At 38.4% G+C, this 21,531-nt stretch overlaps 1 protein-coding gene across 3 annotated transcripts in view; it reads left to right on the plus strand.

Annotated features, from left to right (window-relative positions):
• Window positions 1-2,262: 2,262 nt before the first annotated feature.
• LOC146315949 (uncharacterized) overlaps window positions 2,263-21,531 on the plus strand; it is a 34,614-nt gene continuing 15,345 nt past the window's right edge. Inside the window, exon 1 of one of the 3 annotated variants that reach the window (XM_084735656.1) lies at window positions 2,263-2,621. In XM_084735656.1, the coding sequence (XP_084591782.1) occupies window positions 2,433-2,621 (189 nt within the window). In that variant the 5' untranslated portion in view covers window positions 2,263-2,432. Of the gene's footprint in view, window positions 2,622-19,133; window positions 20,765-21,531 lie in introns of those variants that run through there. The other 2 variants (XM_084735655.1, XM_084735657.1) reach the window with 2 other exon arrangements.

A 21,531-nucleotide genomic window follows, 5' to 3' on the forward strand; every position in this document is an offset into this window, starting at 1 on the left:
ATTAAAAGGCAGCAGGAATTCTGCTCCAGGACCAGACCAGTTGAGTTATGCCATGCTCAGACAATTACCCGAGGAAGCACTAAAAATCGTGTTAAAACTTTTCAATAAGATTTGGGCAGAAGGAAAACTCCCTGATGAGTGGAAGTTGGCATTGATCTTACCATTTGTTAAACCGGAAAAAGATGCAGCTAATGCTGAAAACCAATAACCTGTAAACAATCATTTTCTCCATCCATTTACATAAATGTGAGGTAAGGGCTATCATATTTCTTAGAAACTAAACATCTGTTAAAATGAGTAATCAGAGTGGCTTCAGGAAAGGAAGATCCACAGATTAATTAAAGTGAGTAATGACATTGAGAAGACCCTGAATATGAAGGAAGTGATGGCAATAGTTTTCTTTGACTTCGAGGAGGCTTATGATTCCATGTGGTGAGAAGGCCTGTTAATTAAAATGAATATGTTAGGCTGGACTAAGCAAGCAACTGGACCATGACATATTTGAGAATACAGGGTTAGGTATACAGTCTTCGCTGTACGCAGATGATGGAGCAATCTGGAAAAGGGGGAAAAACTTGTCATATGTGTTAAAATGCATTCAGAAAGCAATAATAAGCATAGAGAGATAGAGAGATGGTCTTATGACTGGGGATTTAAAATCTCTGTTTCAAAATCATGTTATATGCTGGTCACTAAAAAGAAAATGGATAACAAGCAGGGGTTAACCCTATACAGTAAGCCCATGGAAAGAGTCAAAGTGTGTAAGTATCTCAGTTTATGGACTGATGATAAATATCCATGGAAAAATCATATTTGAAAAGTTGAGACCAAATGTAAAAAAGTGTTAAACCTCATGAGGTGTGTGACCGGCCTGACATGGGGAGCTGACAGAGAGGCATTACTGCAAATATACAGGGCTCTGTTGAGAGCTACCTTGGATTATGGATGTATGATGTATGACGTTGCTGCAAAAAGTCACTTACAAAAATAAAACATTAAGACTTTGTCTTGGAGCAGTTAAAACCACACCCATCAACTCTCTGCTTGTAGAATCCAGTGAACTGCCATTGTATTTAAGAAGAATTAAACTATCTTTAACATACTGGATAAGAATTCAAAGAGAAGGAAATTGAAATGTAGCTTCATCTGTTCTGCAGAATTGTTGGGAGTATATGACATTTGTCGGCAAAGGGTTTGGGTAGGAAATTAATAAGAAAGTGAAACAGTACAAATTAGATTCTGTACAACACAGTCCAGCAGTGATAATTAGCTGCATTCCTCCATGGATATATCTGCAACCCAAAGTAGACCAGCAAATATTAGACAAGAAAACAGAGTGAATAGAAAATAATCTTGACATAGGACATCTGGCTCAAAAGCACCTTAAGAACAATTATTACAGCTATCTACATATTTTTACAGATGGATCTAAACACCCAAATAATGAGCATGTAGGAGTGGACATATTCATCACCTGAATTTGATATAGGCATCATCAAAAGAATTTCAAACAAGCTATCTGTGTATACAGTTTTACTGGAAGTGTGCTTGATTTTACTGAATTCACAGCATCTTGGTATAGATGTCCACTTCTGTTGGATTCCGGCACATATGGAAATCAAGGGAAATGAGACAGTGGACAAACTGGCTAAAAGTGCATTAAACAAAAAGGAAAATAATGTGTTAGAACTTTGTTTTGGGAGAGGAGAAGCAAAATCAATCATCAGTCAGGGAATTATGACAAAATGGCAGGAAATATGGAACAATGATACAAAGGGTAGGGACAATTACAAAATTCAAAAGTCTGTCAGAGTTAAAAAGCTGAGAGGGAATGAGTAGGAAAGATGATGTCACTTATTCTAGGATAAGACTAGGACATACAGGATTAAATAGTCCAATGTTTATCATGAAAAAGGTAGAATCAGATAAATGTGAAATTTGTTGATTGTGGATTTCATCACAAAAAGGAAAAGGTTGAAGGACAGTGTGGTCAAATTGGGAAGGGAATGGAGCACTAAAGGGCTTAGGTGAGTTAGGAGAGAACCAGGCACAGGTTCAGAGGGCTTTACTTAAGTACATATATGAAACAGGTTCAACGTTCAGAATATAATGGGTTTTTTTTTTTGTTTTGTTTTTTTTTTTTGACTCTTGAAATTAACCTAATATGAAGTCATGACGTTATACACTCCTATACAGTAGGCGGCGGCATGCACCCTAACGTTGGTTTGTAGCCCGCCATTTAAACCGAAGAAGAAGAAGGATTGCTTCCTGTGGTACTGTTGTGTTCGCGGGGTAGCTACGGGCGGACAGTGGAACCAGTGGAACCGGTAGAAGTACACGCACAGAACACATTTGCTGGGAAACTGTTTTAATTTTATGCTGGTTTCTTCATTCTGCGCTTCCGGAGTCAGCAGGCTGTCTGCACTACCAACATGTATGGGCCGCGTAAACCTGCACACGGGCCGCCGCCTTTCGGACCTCCACGACCCCATGGCCCACCGTTCAGTCACCGAGGGCCTTGTGTTATCCCTCTCCCTGGACCCCATGGACCTTGTGGACCATTTTCGGCCTCAGCCACGGATTTTCTCCATAACAGGCCACCAACAGGGCATTTCATCAGGGTACGTACCCGACAGTGCTCGCTAATGGTCCAGTTCACGGATAGATTAGCTAGCAGTATGCTAGCAGAACATTATTGAGTCACGTTCCAGGTACTCTATTAGTATTAGTTAGTATCTAGAAATATATTTACAATAATATATATATATAACATAACAGTGTACACAACAGTGTAAATAAAAACAATAATGATGGAGATCAGACATAAAAAATAAGGCTGTGTATTGGCAAGCAAGCTACAAAGCAATATATTGCGGTACTTTATGATGATATATTGCCATTTTTTAAATTTAATTTTAGGAAACCTGTTGTATTATAAAGAACAACACCATATGCACATGATTTGAGTTTAAAAAAGAGTTTAGAACATAGCAGTGAGGTCTGATGCCATCAAGCAGTCAGGGTTTAAGAACTAAATAGAATGAACCACTGCCACAATCTTTGCATGTTTTGCAGTGTTTTTGAGAATTGATACAGTGTCACAAAATATAATATCGCAATACTAAAGTGTATGGATGTATACTAATGAAGACGTGTAAGATGCAAGAGTCTTAAACAACAATAAATAATAGTTTTGGTTGATTGAAATGTAAGGTGTAAATACATAAATGCAGTATTGATGGCAGTGCATATTGCATTGAATTGTTGTTGCACAGAATATTGCATCGTTGAATTCATGAACAAAAGTATTGGAGCCCAGTTGATATATCTGCCCAATATTGGCCTAGTGCTGTATTGGCATATATGTTGTCTGATATAGTTTTACAGAACATAATGTAGATTTTTTTTTTTAGTTTTTTTTTTCCCCCTTCTATTTTTATTGCATTTTATGTAGCCTACAATTATTTTTATAAATTGAAGATGTTCTATTTATGCTTAGTTTACTTTTAGTTATTTAGGCCTATAATTATTTAAAATGACCAGTGAAATTTGACTGCTTCAGTACCCTGATGTCATTTTGGATTTTACATCTAGATAAATGACGACTATTGGCCAATATATTGATGTAATAACTTTTAAATTCCCTAGCACCAGCTCCAAAAGTCCATTGTCTTTAGGGACCTAAAAATGACTATATTGTTAGATCACTATTGCAAAATTTAATATGTAAATGATGGTTCTTTAGTTTATAATAACAACTGTAACTAGCTTGCTCCTGTATGCTTCTAGTGCAGTAAATATACCACATATTTTTCCTTTAGCAATAATAGAGGAATCAATTCATATAAAGGGGCCCAAGCTGAATTTATTGAGTTAAAAGACAGCATGGTAGCACCAGAAAACTCTGTTTTGTTAATCTTTCTTAGATAAATCATATTCATGCAACTTAGTTTCACAGCATATATTCTGGTCATCAATGCACCCTCTGCAGTGGCACAATGCCCAACTAGTGGGGCTTGCCCCACTGTTTGAGAAGCACTGGTGGAAGGTTACCTATTTGTGCCAACACTGACATTACAATATGTGGGCAAAAGTAAAATTATCCAATATATCAGCAATTGAACCTGTTCAGGGACCATGGTCCAAGTGGATCATGTGCTCAAGAAAGGTAACATGACATCACAAAAGTGTCCTAAAGATTGTATTTGGTTTTGGAAGTATTTTCATTGGGACTTGTGGCTTAGCAGTAATGTCATAGTTGTTCCTGTGACACTAGTATGATTAATATAATAATAATGATTTATAAATCAGATGATTTATGACTATCGAAAGACGAATGGTTCATCAGAAGTACTGTTTGGACAATCTGAAGGTAGTGAAAAGCTATGTAATAATAATGCAGAAATTTGTGCTTATTTTTACAGTGTAGTGTTTGTACTTAAACGTAAGTAAAAGCTCTGAGGTCTTATTCCACCACTGCCCTCTCTGTCTAGCAAGATAAACAATCGTTATATCAGTTAATATAGTGACTAAGTTTTATATCAAAATAGGATAGCACACCTACAGTCTAACTGCACCGACGGCCCTGTTTACACCTGGTATTAACATGTGTCTTGGGTGATCTAGTCACAAGTAACATGCACACCATATTTTGAGGTTGTCTGGGCTGCAGGTGACCACATTCTTTTAGCAGAGTGTAGCGCATAGTGTCTTGGCCAACGTTAAGGTCTGCCTACTCATTATTTATCATTTGTGCCTCATTGGAAATGTAGCATTAAAGCTGTAGTAGGTAGAAAGCCTAAAAACAGTTGATTGTTGATGCCTCTGCTGCCTCAGTTGGGTGGTAAGCTAGAAGGTGAGCCTGCAGGTTTGTTGTCGTTGAAAAGTAACCCGGGATTTACACCAGGCGCACCTGTGCCATGGAACGGCTGCGCCGCGGTTTTGCTCCGTCATGCACACGACTTCAATTTACACCAGCAGCGTTTCAGAAGCGTTTCAGCAGCGAAGCATTTTGCCCGTCTGATTATGTTTACTTGCTTTGATTTTGTTGATTAAGTCCTCTTTCCTTGCTCTTTGTGCTTCTAGCATGGATAAGCAGGATACATAGTTAAATTGTTTATTTTCTGTCTGTCTTTATGATCGCCAGTCTGCACGGGGTCTTTTATTTTGAAAATCAACCGGATTCTCCCCTGTTTTCCGTGCCTGACTTCCTGCCCAATCGACCAGCTCTGTGTCAATTGACGCGCCATCCGGCAAAAATAGACTCGGAGCGTATTCTCCACGGAGCGGAGCGCCGAGCCACTTCTGTGACGCTGCTGAGACGCGCTGCGGCGCTTCTGGTGTAAATTACAGTATTGACTAGAATGGGATCTATTTCTCTGCGTGCCGCGGCACAGCCATTCCGTGGCACAGCCGCGCCTGGTGTAAATGCTGGGTAAGACGGCTGCTTTTTACAAAGTGGATAAACAGCCTTGTCTTTGTCCGTGACTTTGCTATCCACGGTGTAGAACCCAAAATACTTCCACAAGCTGCTTCTCAGATGTTTTGGTATCGTGATCGTCTTCAGGGCGGCTTTGCTCACTATTGGCCTCCATTTTCATAGCAAAACAACACATTAACATTAGCTTCGTGTAGTGATAGGTCAGTAGAGTATTCAATAGGTCAACATGATAGTGAATTCATAGAGCGCCCTCTGTTGGATCATAAGGTAAACTACATCAGATTGTCTGGTGCACCTATAGAGTCTGCAGCCAACATTTCGAACAGGTAATTACATGAACTTTTCACCTCATGTCCGAATGAATGTCCAAAACTCGAATGAAAAGTGACAGCCCTGCAAGCAGCACACCCTCCATGTGTGCATGCAACAGTTTACCAAGGTAATCATGAGTGAGCATGGATTAGCAGAATAAGCTGTGTGTAATAAAGCAGATATCTGAAAGTACAATCAGCTACAGAGGGAAGAAACTGCATTTATACAGATTTAGTTTAGGATGTTAAGGTGTAGAGAGCTGAACATAAAGAGACTTCAGCAATTTATAGTTGTTAATTTAAGAGACCTTTCTTATTTTCTCTTTTGTGTATTGCCATTGCTCTTAAATAATGCAAAAGTAATATAATAGAAAAAAATGCGGACTGCGCACTTTCTTTTCTGATTACTTGATTAATCACCAGAATAATTGATTGATTACTCGATTACTGAAAAAATCAATAGCTGCAGAAGAGAAGGTCCATCTTGGGCACAGCTCTGTGCAATAAAGGCAGTAATTGAAATGTAAATCAGTGTGACACAGTTTGACCAAAAATGCCAGTGGAAAAACCCTGTGTGTGTTTGTGTGACTGTACTGACATTACTCATCAGAAAAGTGAGTAATGTCTTGAATCTTATTCTCACAACGTTAGCTTTAAATGCAATATGTTACGTTGTTTCTTTGTGTCAGTTTGTTGCAGCATTGCTGTACTGGTGACTAGTCCATGTGTGAAGTACATCAACCTGCCAACATTTGGCAGATGTTAGAATATATTGTTTCAATAGATTGATCCATTTACACTAAGTCTATGAAAGAAGACGACTTTTTATTGACATCAAACATGTCAAAGTTTACAAATAAGTAAACAATATAGTGACATAGTGAGTATAGTAACCAACATCAGCTACTTCTTTGTTGGAGAAAGGAGAAAATTCCCAGACCTTCATGCATCTTGGGCATGTGTGTCCCATACGGATCGCCCTCTATGGTTCAGCATGCATGTGATCCGCGGACCACATGTGAGCATCATAGTTTTACTGTCACTGTTACTTTTGTATAAGTTATAAAACCCGAAATCTCAATGTAGAGTTGCAGTGAAAAGACAGGACAGATGCTGCTGTGTGCAGCACATCTCTGTGAAGAGCAACTGATTTAAAAGCCGTCACATCGCCTTGAGTGAAATCCAGACCATAACTTTTTTCACTGATGTAACTATGCTATCACCAAAGAAACAGATCATAAAACTGTGATGTTTGCTGATAATGTAGCTGTCCATTTGTAATCATACTTGGGCTGGGCAAGTTGCTTACAAATAATATCTTAATATTTTTAGGCTATGCGGCAATATACAGAATATCTATAGGTTTGGCAATGTTGTCAAAATCAAATAACACTATTTTTGACCAAATACCAGAGGTGTGGACTCGAGTCACATGACTTGGACTTGAGTCAGACTCGAGTCATGAATTTGATGACTTTCAACTTGACTCAACTTGACAAAATGACTTGGACTTGAACAGCAATGACTCGTGACTTCACTTGGACTTGAGCCCTTTGACTTGAAAAGACTTGCTACTTTCACCAAAACACAAAGATTAAAATGTTTATCACTTACGAATGCTCTGCATCTCTCTCTCTCTCTCTCTCTGCGCATTTGTGTGTGTGTGTGTGTGCGAGCTGCAGGCACAGCATCCAATCAAATTAAAATTAAAATTGTTCAGTTGTCTAAACAGACAAACCTGTTTACATTGTCGTTTGACAGAAGCTCGCGTCTTCGCGACTGCAAGCTGATTTATTTCTCGAGTTGCGCGGCAGCTGACGCAGTGCATTGTGGGACTTGTAGTACGAGTGGTGGGAGTGCTATTTACCGACGGGCCATTCATAATAGACACATGAAATTAGCTCGCGGGCCGTATATAATTGAATCGCAGGCCAGATGTGGCCCGTGGGCCTTGAGTTTGACACATGATGTAGACGATCTGCCAAAGTGAGGAGATCAGGGGTCCCTAACAGGCGGACCGCATTCCAAGTCCAGACCCACACGCCGTCCTATACGGACCCGGACTTACAACCAATAAATTATTAAGAGTTTTTAAATTTTGACAGGACGCTTCTATTTTAACTGGCGCAACTTTTCTAGTCTTTCTGCCGCTGGTTTAGCTGATCAGGAAATGCACAGACCAACTGCAGAGAAGCTGCGTGTGGAGGAGACTGTTGTTAATGGAGTTTATTACAATAGAAACTAACGTGATGGTTGATGACATCGACACCAACCAGATGCACTTATAAAATTAAACAACTGTATAAGGAGGCCTATACGTAAAACAGGAGAGTCTGTGTTTCTCTGTGAGAAACTTTCAGATCTTCTCACAGCAGAGTGAACAGGTGAGGGAGGAGAGGAGGGCAGACTGATCACTAATCAATCACTGATACCGTCGTCCTCTTGGACTGATTAAAAAAATAAAAATGCCAAAGTTGGTGACAAACCAAACCCACACAAATAAAGTCTGTGTAAAGTCAGTGTAACATCATGCTGTTTACAGACAGTCTGCTGTCAGTAGTTTGGTAGAGAGACAGAGAGGGTTGTGTCTAGAAGGGAACCTTAGACCTGCGAAAGATCGCACGAGTTTGATTATTTTAGTAGAAATAACGGACACAAATCTCGTGAGAGTTGCGCAAATAAAGCGTTACCTTCTAGACACGAGCGAAAAAGGTGCGCAGCTCCAAAAATAGAAAATCATGTCGTGGTGTCGATGTTTTTAATGTGGCGGGCCGCCATAAATAAAACACTATTCACTGATCCACAGAGAGTCACTGAAACACTGATCACTGACCTGCTGTGATGGAAAAATACTCACATTCTTTACTTAGGTATTTTTACATTGTGGTATTAGTGTTTTTACTTAATTACAATTTAAAAGTCTTGCATGTTATTGTTTCCTTTTTTGAAAATTCAACATTTTTATTGCTGTTGTTGTACTTTAATGGTATTCTTGTTGGTATTTTTTGATTACTAAATACAGACCTGCAAACTTGTAAGAGGAGAAAAAGATCACATGTTGGTAAACCAGTCCCCTGTTGGGGGTCTGGGAGCGTCTGTCCTGCTCCAGAAGAAAAGTGTTGTGATTTTAACATGTTAACAAAGCATTCTGGTGACTGTTTCAGTTAAAAGAGTTAGTTCCATCTTCTGTTTGTGGTTTCTGCAGACATTACTCCCTTTACTTTTACCTTTGTGCTTGAAAAAAAAAGTAGAAAGTAAAAACAGTAAATGTAAATCTAAATACATAGCATAATACATAATATAAATACATGTAAGATCGTGATAAAATCGAAATCATGATTTTCTAATAAAAAAATCGTGATATGATATTTTTGCCATATCGCCCACCCCTACGTCAGTGTGCAGTTTAACCTTTTCCTAAAATACTGCTGGTTCTGTGGTGTTAAATTTTAAATCCGAAGCCTGCAGTTCGCCATAGAAGCTATAGTTGACTTTTCTATTGAAGTTCTCAGTGCGTTTTGGCCTTAATGTTAAATTGAGCAGGTCAATATGCTCATCTGTACCCGATGGGCTGATGGGTTTGTAATATTATTATATGAGCATATATTTTATGCCAAATGCAGTGCCATTGAGGGTTTGCATGATTAAAGTGTGCGATATCTTGTGTCCAGACAAAAAGCAAGCATTTTCAAATGTAACCCCCACCTGGATATGTGAGTTTAAATATTCTGAGCTGAAATATTCTTGCTTTCCTTTATTGTTGAAGAAAAAAAATATTTAAAATCTTATTTTATTGAGGAAAAAGTTGTTGCAGTCTGGCTGTTCAAATTCATTTTTCTGAATAAAACAGTCAGTTTTAGACTGTTCAATAAATGTTAATCCTTTTTTGCCCGCGACTTAGACTGTGTTTTAAATTTTGGCCCCTTCTGTGAGTGAGTTTGACACCCCTGATATAGAGGACTTGAAAAAAAGATGAGGATTTTGAGGACATGTGTACATTTGATATATTATTACTTTGTTGTTGAAATGAGGACTTGAAACTCAAAGTGTAGGACTTGCAACTTGACTCGGGACTTGCCCTTCTTGACTTGGGACTTGACTCGGGACTTGAGGGCAAAGACTTGAGACTTACTTGTGACTTGCAAAGCAATGACTTGGTCCCACCTCTGCCAAATACCTCTATTGTACTGTGACAATATTGTAGGTGCTACACAAATTCTGATATTAGGCAAATAACAGACCGGCTAGAACAGTATGGTAAGTTCAGAAGATCATGTGACTTTACTGTAACACAGGAAAAGACTGGTAAATGTGGCCCTTTGCTTTGCATGTCATTCCCCAATCTATTGCCCCCTTGAATCTGCCAGCCTGGAAAAATGTAGTCGGACAATACTTTAATGGTAAAGCCTCAGATTTATTCCAGTTGACCTTATGTCCTGAGATCTTCAAAAAATTATTATGTTCATCAACGAGGGTACTGATACTGTGGGGTCTGAAACCAGTGAAAGAATATCACCTGCGAACATCAATAGTTTGTGGACAGAGCCATTACATTGTTTCCTCTAGGATTTTTTTCAGCAGCGGGGGCAGGCGTTCCGTTTCTCTTCTTATAGAAATATTTCAATAAACTCATCTGAAAAATGCAGTCAGTTGTTACATAATGGTGTGTAGATATTAACGTTAGCCTAATACTATCAATTAGTTTACTCACGTTAGCGACACTGAGTTGGCACCGGGGCAAATTAACTTAAACTACCGATAAGTTACGTAACGTTAGCTGGTCATCGACATATTGTGAACGTCTGTTTAACTTGTAAAATCATGCAAATGAGCACGCGCAAGTATATTTCCATACTGAGCAAGATAGTTATCTGCAGTTTACCTTGGTGCTCGCAAGTACCCGCCAGGAGTCTGTTTTGAAGGTGGAGAGATGCGGCGGTGGTGTATTTGCGTCAACAATAAAAAAAAAAGAAAGAAAAAAAAGAAAGAAATTTTAAGGAGTGGCGGCTAGGATTTAGGAGTGGCGGGCCTGACCAATAATGTAATAAAATATTCTGACTGATATTGTAATAACATTTTTACCGATAATGTAATACCTTATTACATTATTGGAGATTTATTACATTTTCAGGTGGGTCTTTTTTTTTTTTTTTTAAAATGATAATGTAAAACTTGACAGATAATGTAATATAGAGGTCTATATTTTGTGTTTTGAGAATCCAAGACTGTTATATAGCCTACACTGGATTTGAAACAACAGAATGACTGAATTGCAGACCTATACCATACAGCTATATGCACATGGAGATACTCAGGGACATCCTGGTCCTGCTGAGTGTGTGATGGACTTACCTCCTTTGGTGACCAGAATTCCAGCTCAGATATATCTGAGCTGGAATTCTGGTATAGTTTTTGAGCAGCACTGGAGACTCCAGGTAACTTCCCTAAACGTACCTCTTCACTTCACAGTTTTCCAACATATCATTACCTCATGAAAACAAGTCAGTGACACTTCATTTGTAAAGATATAACATAAGCATTCCTAACACCCACATACACATTATGTGACACCTGACATAAATATAGGCCTCACTCATTAATGGTCTCATGAATGGTCTCACTTTTATCAGTCTTTTATCTTTTATCATCAGTAAGATGTCAAGTGACAAAGTGGTCAGTCATAAAGTATATTATGAGATTAACCTGTAGGCTTTAAATAAAGATTAAATTATCTTGAAAACTGAAGCGGGCACTTCTATATTAAGTGTAAAGTCAACAGGTGATTGCACAGGACAAACAATTCTAGAAACAGTCTAGTAACATACTAAGGTGAACAGATTTCTTAAGTGCTTCTTAACCTAAACCATTAGGCCTATAAAGTTAGAAAAATTAATAATGATTGAAAAAATAAATTTATTAATAAAACTTGTGGTCCGTGCACCTGTGAACCACCTGTGAACAGACCACAGTGACAAAAAGGTTGGGAACCCCTGTCTTAAGCTATTTATAGAAGTAGCCAAGCCTTGGCTAAAGTGTCAAGAAGTTAACATCAAGAACTAGGCTAATATGCAGTCACATGGTCAATAAAATGTATAATTTTTCAATTTTATTTTAACTGAAAATTGAAAAAACGTCTAAAGCCTACCATTACCCAACTATTATCAAACGTTATCACAGAAATCTGAAGGTAATGATGCTGAGACATTGCGTACTCACTTACCAAGTGGTCACATAAAGCGAGAAATGTCTCTCTTGGCTAGCCACCACCTAAAAGAGGACCTGATCGTGTTCTCCCAGGATGCCGGCGTCCAAGCTACATCAAAAGCATCATTTATACAATATAGTGACTGTATAATGGCAAATCGTGTATATATATGTATGTATATATATATATATATATATATATATATGTATATATATATATATATATATATATATATATATATATGTATATATATATATATATATATATATATATATATGTATATGTATATATCTTGTATATATATGTGTGTGTGTGTGTGTGTGTGTGTAAACCCCAAAAATTTATATAAACCCCAAAAGTTAAAAAATAACCAAGTCAGTTGTCATTATGTTTTGTCATTTTTATGCTGACATTTTTATTAAACCTGTACTTATAGAGGTAAATCTCACAGTATGTCAGCTGACCACTATCACTTGACATAGGCTAGAGGAAGATGGTAAATGGTCCGTATTTATATAGTGCTTTACTTTACCTGAAACGATACCCAAAGCGCTTTACATTATACATCACATTCACCCAGTCACACACTGATGGCGGAAGAGCTGCCATGCAAGACGTTAACCACGACCCATCAGGAGCGGTTAGGGGTTCGGTGTCTTGCTCAGGGACACCTCAACATGAGCTCTGCAGGCCAGGATCGAACCAGCAACGGTTACAAGACGGCCACTCTACCCACTGAGCCATGCCGCCCGTCATTCAAAGTGATATAATAACCATTTATGAGAGGATATATTTATGTCAAATTTTAAATAATGTGTTGGTGTTATGAATACTTATGCATACCCTCGTCAAATGAAGTGTTACTTAAATTTGTTTTGTTGGTTTGTGGTTGTTTTCACGAGGTAGTCATTCGTTGGAAAGCTGTGGAGAGCAAAGTATGTTTAGGGAAGCAATAGTTATTCTCTTGTTTCAAAGTCAGTGTATTTAACAGTCTTATATTCTCAAAACACAAAATATAGACCTCTATATTACATTATCTGTCAAGTTTTACATTATGATTTTTTTTTTAAAAAGACCCACCTGAAAATGTAATAAATCTCCAATAATGTATTAAGGTATTACATTATCGGTAAAAATCTTATTACAATATCAGTCAGAATATTTTATTACATTATTGGGTTTTATTACATTTTCGATTGAGTTAAGTGCAAAACTTATTACATTTTCAGGCGTTATTACATTTTCAGTAAATTATTACATTATTGGGTGCTACATACGTCACTCCTGGAGAATTATCATCACCCCTTACTGCAGCTGCAAGAGGTTCCATCACCAAACATACAGAGAGTTAAGTGGTGACCCCTGGCGTGTACCTCTTCCCAACTCAAAATATAAAGAGATATACCCATTAGTTTGTACTGCTGCTTCTGGATGATTATATAATAGACATACTCACTTAATAAAAATTTCTCCAAATCCAAAAATTTGTAAAGTTGTAAACAAAAATCTCCATTCCACCCTATCAAACGCTTTTTCAGTGTCAAGCGAAACAGCCGCAGTCGGCGAATTGGAATTTGAGACAGCCCACATAAAATTGATAAAACGTCTAATATTGTCTGCAGAACTGCATTTTTGAATGAACCCCACCTGATCTTCATGCACTACTGAGCTCATTACTTTCTTCAGCCTATTTGCAAGGACAAAATCTTGGTATCTAATGAAATAAGGGAAATCGGACGATAGTTCTTACAGTAACCTGGATCTTGATCCTTTTTAAGAGCAAGTGTTATTAAAGCTTTTGACAGAGTAGCTGGAAGCTCCCCCTTTACAAGTGCCTCGTTGTACATACTAAGTAGTAAAGGTGTCAATTCAGTGGCATAGTGTTTAAAACATTCACCCGTAAGCTGTCTGGCCCCGGGGCTTTTCCATTCGGTAGTTCTGAAATTACTCATAATTGGTTATCTGGCGGTCGAGATCTGTCTTTTGTGAAATTGGACAGTTCCCAGTGTTTCCCCTATAGTGTATTTGGCAGGGCGCCCTGCCCTCCCAATAGATGCCCTGCCAACAGGACCCCCACACAGAAATTCAAGTTGCAGATTTTTTTAAATTTCATTATTTAATTTATATTTTAAAAGGGCCTATAACAGGTGTTCTTTTTATCGGATGCGTTGCTATCGTTTCATTGCATTCATTACAATGCATTTCTCCTCTCCTCTGTGACGGGCGGGTCTCCCCCCTCGCTCCTCTCTCACAGCAGACACCCATGAACTGGTACAGACACACCCACCCAAACGCAGAGAGCGGAGGAGAGAGAGTTTCCAACCGTTATGTAAAAAATACAACAGCAAACAGACAAAATTGTAAATGAACGACCGAAGGTTCCCCAACCGTTCGCCCCGCCGAGCAAAAATATCGGTGTTTTTTTAAACGAACTGTATGTGGCGAGGCATCTTTAATTTGCCTGATGCATTTGAATTGTAATATTTTATTAATAAGGGTTAAAACCCCTCAGCTTTGGCTAGATCCTACACTGTAATAATCATGGCTCAAGTAGGAATACACAAATTGTCAAGTTTTGCAATCATCAACAAGTTTTGAAAATAGACATGTGAAAAACAGCCAGCCTATGTAGACTCCTCCAGCCTAAGGAACCCTAACTCCCAAATATAGCACTTAACACTGAACTCTGAGCTCCCCCTTCTAACACAACAAAACCTACGGCCCATGAACGTCAACTGACCAGTGACTTACCCTACAGAAAACCAACAGCATCTTTATCAATTCTATGTACATCATAAATTATGAGGAGGTACCTTCAAATAAAATGCTGCATTCACTAAGTCCAATGAAAGCCAGGAGGGAGAGGAGGGGGAATGAGAAAACATATATTGATATAGTCCTACCTTAAGTCTGAGTCTGTCCGCTTAGTCCAGATACCTCCTCCTAATTATCGTGTCACATCACTTAAACTAGTGTCCAGAGAGTATTCTCGTTTTGGTCTTGATCATTTCCAAACCACCCTTACACTGGAGTCTTCTGAACCTATTCCATTGCTTGCTTCAGATCATCAAAGCACTTCTGGATCCCATTGTGGTCAATCCTCAAGATAGCAGGGTAGAGGAGAGCGAACTTCATGTTATGCTCCCACAGAGCCTTCTTACATTCCCTGAATTTGAGGGATTTTGAAGGGTCTCTCCCCTGGGTTTGGCCGTGGAATCGGGGCTCTGTGTGCTCGATCGATCTCTGGTGGCTGCACACTTTCATCCCATCCAAGGATCGATGACAGTAATTCCTGCATGAAAGCTGTCATGTCCCCGGTTTCTTTACCTTCTGGGACACCCACAAATCGTAGATTATTTTGTCTGTTGCAGTTCTCCATATCTTCAAGTTTATCACAGAGGTCCTCCATCTCTGCTTTGGTGGCTGCAGGGTTAGCTTCCAGCAACACCTCCATTTTCTTATTAGCATCCTCCAACCATTCCACCCTCTTCTCCTATTCCACCATCCGCGAAATCAGTGCAGACAGTTTTCCTTTAACTGAGGCTGTGGTTCGGCATATGTCTTCGAGGCTGGCTAAATTGCCAGATCAGTTTCAAAAATCCCATATCAGTCAGGCTCAGTTATTGATATTTTATTAATGTACAGTTAAGTGTTGTATCCAAGATGTTTGGCAGTTTTTGGTTCAGAAGATGAGGACAAGGTTGTATGAAGGCTGTGTCAGAAGAAACTGGCATACAACCATTTAAATTGAGTCTGACCACATTTGGCACAGGCATTGTTTTAAATGTTTGTTCTTACTAGTGGACTAGTCTAAATTTATAATTCTGTTTACTAGGGATGTAACGATTAGGGGTGTAACGATTCACTCATGCGTCCAATGCATCAGACTTTAATGTGTTAGATACAAGTGCATCGATTCAGACGGCCCTGCATCAGTAAAAAGCTGAACATGAATCGGAAACAAATCGATGCAGCACTAGTGTATCGATACATCTCATTGGGATGTGCATGCGTTTAATTTTGGCATCAGGGAGCCGCCACTGTTATCTTTCCTCTGTCTTCTCTCTCCCGCTGTCTCTGTCTGCACCGTTCTTGCTGGACGCCTGCTGCTGCACTCACAAAACAAGCGCTCCCTCCTCCCTCTCCTGTGTCTCCTCTTCTTTTGCTCATAACAGTCAGCGCTGAAAACATTGTACCACGGCGCGCCACCAAACTTTTGTAACGCTTAAGTGTAGACTAAGTTTGAGTTTGATAAGAAAGATGAGAAAACAATGCTGCAGATCGTATATGCAAAACGTGTCAGACAGCGAAGTGCAGAGACACAAGTCTGACCCACAGAGACGTCATGTCACTGTGAGAGCAGGTAACACAGAGCATCACTGTTCCTCCACACTAATCAAAACCACACCACTCTTCATATGAAACAGAGCAGCAGATCATCTTACTGCAAAAATACTGATGTTTTAAACAGTTTTAAAGTTTCTCATTTATCTAATCTCATTTACACATGAGACTCATAATAAGATATAAACATCACTGTAAAGTCTCCCTCTCTGTCTCTACTGTTACTATATTTAGTAAAACTATCAGGATTTTTTTGGCAACTAACAACAGCACTCTACAAATGTAGCATTACTTTAATCAAAATGTAAAGACTGACACATTGCATTGTCTTGTATTGCATCATATTGTATCGTATTGTGACAGAGCTGAATCATATCAAACCGAATCGTTGGCCACTTAAAGATTTATAAAATATATCGTATCATTGAACATATATTGAGATACGTATCGAATCGTCTCAGTCAGTGAGATACACGCCCCTAGTAACGATGCATCGTGAGACTGTTGAAAATCGATACAAATGTGTGACAACTGAAATCAGTTGAAATGAAAAATGAAATACGATGCCAGACCGGCCTGACCTGGAGAGAAAAAGGTATGTGTGCCTCTGACAGAGCTGGTTGGATATACCGTGTGTAATTTTGCACACTACAAACTTCAGAAACACTTTCAAATTCTGGATTTCTTGATTTGGACACACCTTGAATAAATTAAATCCATTGTGCCTCATGCTTTCCACATGTGCTTGTGATCGGTGTAATATAGGGCCCCCTGTCTTCAAAAATGGAGAGGACGAGAAGATCATAGACAAGATTAAGGCTGCATGCAGATATTGCAGTAGGGTGGTGATCTACACAAGTAGCACAACCAAGATGATGCAGCATATCGCCTGGCAGCATAGTGAGAAGCTAAAATCAACACTGCTTGAGCAAAGAAACTGTTAAAAGGACAATCCACACTGACAAGCAGATTTGCACTCTAGCATGCAAGCCTTAGTTTGTTTATTTGTAGAGATTTCATTTTATTTGTGTTATTCATTTAGTTGTACTGATGTGAGTTTATTTCTTTTTTGTTATATAAGATTAAAATATAATTTCAGTTGCACTTTAAAGAAGAGGACATGGGTTGTTTTGCTCAGTTTACCACAGAGATGAAAAATAAAAGGGATTCTCTTCAATTTGTTAAAGATAAGAGAAAATATATATTGTAGTTTTTATATATTTAAATATATATATATATAATCTATCTATGTATGCATTTTAAATATACATCATTATTTTGTGATTTGCAGCTACACCCTACCTCACACGTTTTTTTTTCTGAGAAGTAATTCCAGGAATATTTTTCAGTCATAGTTTGTCTGCAAGCTCATTATGTAAAAAAAAGAAAAAAGAAAAAATTGTATTGAATCATGAGTTGAATGTGTCGTTACATCCCTACTGTTTACTCTACTAATCTGTTTACGGGAAATTAGTTGTTAAGAAGATCCCCAGCTGACAAGCCATGTAAAAGTGACTACAAAGCTATCAAGTCCTGTTTGCAGTAATAACTGAATTATGGTCCTGTTGGAACGCAGAACCATTTCTTGTGCATTGACCTCATCAGTGCATCCTGCCTACCATGCAGGTACGGTCTTGCCATTTTCCTGACAACCATAAGGCAGAACAGTCCTGTGCGGTATACTGGTTTGTACCGAAAACCAGTCTTTGTTTTCGTTATGATATGAATTTTTCATATACCGCCATACCAGTGAATAGCCCAAACAATGTCCGGAACGTGCGCAGCAGGAAAGTGATTCGGTGGGGACCCATTAAACTGCTGCACACAAACACCACAGGCGTGCTTGCTTGAGCGTGTGCACTAGGGATGTTCCTGGAAACTAATTTCCCTGTTGATTACATGCAAAATTTAATTTAGATTACTCACTAAGAAAACACAAAAGCAGTTTAGCAGAATTTATTAATTTATAATAACATATAACATTTATAATAACACTGCCCGAAAAAAATACTGTGTATAAAGAGCCATTTGAAGACGTTAATCACAGTCTACAATCACCAATATGTACTTTAAATGCCACTGAAATGCACGCTACTTCGCGCTGTGCAATACAAACCTTACACATTAATGTACAAAATATGACAACAACTCACTAAACGCTTCACCTTTTCAGATTGAAGACGGTCACAGTGTCTGCAGGTAAAGGACACAGAGCTAACGTTAGCTGCCAGCCTGACACACAGTGTGGCTAACGTTAGCAGCTAGTAGCAGCAGCAGCATCTCCACCTGCAGGTTTATGTCTGTGGATGTGCTTAATGCGGGCACGTTTCTCCAGTCGAGTGAATATATATCAGCTTATTCTGTCACAGTCTACATTCATCTGTCTGACTTCGCTGATGTAAACATCTGGTGTTGCCACGACGATCGGTTCATACGTGCTCGGTGAGAGGGGCTGCTGTCTGACAGTGCCACAGCCCCGACTAGTGCCATGCTGCAACAGATAACTGGCATCATGCATGAATGAAATATTGACAAATATTTCATTTTTAAATATTTTAAATGACTAGTCTTTCTGGTGTCAACTAGCGTGGGTGGAGATGTTTAACAGTATAGTTGTCCATGTGATGGTAACCATACTTTGAAGGGGTCATGCTTTTACCTGTCTGGACATGAAATAAAAACATGATACAATCCTTATGACAGTAAAATGAACTATTTAAAGCCAATCAACAGTATTTCTGTTCTCATTAGAAGAAAATGTGGGTAAGAACACTGTTGCATGAAAAAAAACAACAACCCTCAAATACTGTGAAACCGATGATTTAAAAAAAAAAAAACGCGATATGAAAATTTTGTCATACCGCCCAGCCCTACAGCACAAGTCATTTCAGTTGCATACGACAGATACTGTATTGTATGGATCAACTACTTGCATTGGCCACAGTGGCTTATATACCTGCCTTACATCAAAAAGGTCAGTAAAAGCTTTTTTTTTCTTTTTGAAGAAACATTGACTAGATTGTTTGTGAGCTATGCCTTTTCCATTCCACATATTATGTAGGTGAACTTTTACGCAATCTTAAAGACTTTTTGGATTCTAGTATAGATTATTACTTTTTACTATTACTATTGTAAAAGTTTGCAAGTTACCACCTCTTATTTTATGTGATTAATTTAGTAGTAACAATAATAATGTGATACATATTTTTACTAATTTAATATCTAGTCAACAATGTTTAACAGACAATGCCCTTTACATTGCTTCCCGTATTTTGCAGTAAAAAAGGAATCAAGGATTAGCAAAGCCAGTGGACCATGCAGAAAGGTGTTTGCAGAATTCCTCTGGAGCTGGAAAAAAGAGGGACAGAAAGACGACTGGTTCACTTTCAGGCTTATTTGGTGATTACTGATTCCGACATGGAGAAATGTATGTGATTTGATTTGTGGCTTCTAATCAATTTGATTTTCTGTGTGGGGAAGAAATAAGTTTACAATGATAGACACACTTGTTCCCCTGTCATATGTAAAATCAGTGTCGGAAATAATGTCTCTAACACAGCTTCCATTTTGCTTTACAAACCCAAAGTCCTGATCAAACCAGCACTGTCAAGATGAATAGCTATTGATCAGCATTGTATTGGATTTCACCAAAGCTGAAGTGTAATTGACCCTTTAAGAACTGATATTTTGGTCTCTCAGATTGGCTGAAAGCCTGATTGAGGAATTGCCCCTCAAATTTTTTGTTTGTGTTTTATAATCGACATGGTTTCAGTGTTTATAATGCATGTAACTTTTGGTGTCTATTTAAACCGCCCTGGTCTTCATTGATATGTCATTGATCTTCGACTTGGTGTTGGCTAAAAAGGCACAGTTGTAAATCATTTTACTCTAAATAATCAGTATTTAAAGACAAAACAGATCTAATCAGGATATGAAATGTTGATTAAATATTTTTCATGACACTAACTATTGATGAAATAAGGACTTTTTTTGCACATCCTCTTAACAATTTCAAATGTATCATATTAGGGGTGGGCAATAAAAGGATCTCCGTTTCAGTTATGATGATAAACATTTCTTACTCTGTGGACAGATCTGGTCTGTCACATAGTTAAAAAAAACAAACTTGGGTAGTCTGCCTGTTGCCTGTCTCCAGCACTGTCTGTTTGTATGAGGGTGGGTCTGAGCTCCTCCATCTGGACAGCAATGTAATTTGAGAGTACAGCAGAGGTAATGAAACAGACTTAAGGATCATTGTTAACAACAAAAATGCTCATTATCTAGTGCAACAAAAGGGAGATGGTATGGTCAATTAATCAAACAAACAGAAACTTGCAGAAATATGATGTTGTCTCTCCACATGCAGATGTTTCACCAAAACAATTTTACCCTAGCACCATTTTGCAGGGGCCCATTGCTGCATCCTGGGTTTGCCATATCGCCCAGCCTTACATCACATATATGGTATGCATTGTATATTTTATTTCATTTACACTATATGTACTATGAATACTGTGCGTAACCTATGGTAGTACCTTTCTTTGGCTGCGTTTTGTTTTACCTCACAAGGAGAATGCAACAATGTTACTACAAAATATATTAAAGAATGAAAAGAAAACCTTTTTGCTGTCTTTCTTTACTCTGGTCCATTTTGTCTTTTCTGTGTTCTCTGGTCTCATGCATGAACATTGTACCACTGCTCTGCTACAAATGCTTGTCACAATAAAAAATGAAGGCAGTTCTATTGTTTTCTATACCAACACTGTCTTGAATATATCACGTGTGAAATCGAATCAGTACCTAAGTATTGTGATGGCATCGAATCGGGAGATACATGTATTGTCCCAGCCCTACTGTCTATCACAGGACTCAAAGATTGTAAGCATGGTAATTGCACAGAATAGTCCCCTACAAGCCAAATCTTCTATCATTGCTCGGATTGGTGACGAAAAGATATATACAAAATATAGAACAAACCAATTTATATGGTAGAGTGTTGAAGATGAATTAAGCAGTGTCACAGCCAGAGGGAAGAAGCTGGTCTTCAGTCCTGTTATAGCACAATATTGCTTCTTCATGTACAATATATCTGTCAGTATTATGTGGTGCTATCAATGGTTGTATTACTTGACCATAAATTAAACTATATAAAAACATTGCTGTGACCCTGAATCCAGCTATATTTGGAAACACTCAAATGCTTGAGTATATCTCCTTGATAGCAGGAGAGT

Source organism: Lutjanus erythropterus, chromosome 14, assembly GCF_056507025.1.
Source record: "Lutjanus erythropterus isolate fLutEry1 chromosome 14, fLutEry1.hap2, whole genome shotgun sequence".
NCBI lineage: Eukaryota > Metazoa > Chordata > Actinopteri > Lutjaniformes > Lutjanidae > Lutjanus > Lutjanus erythropterus.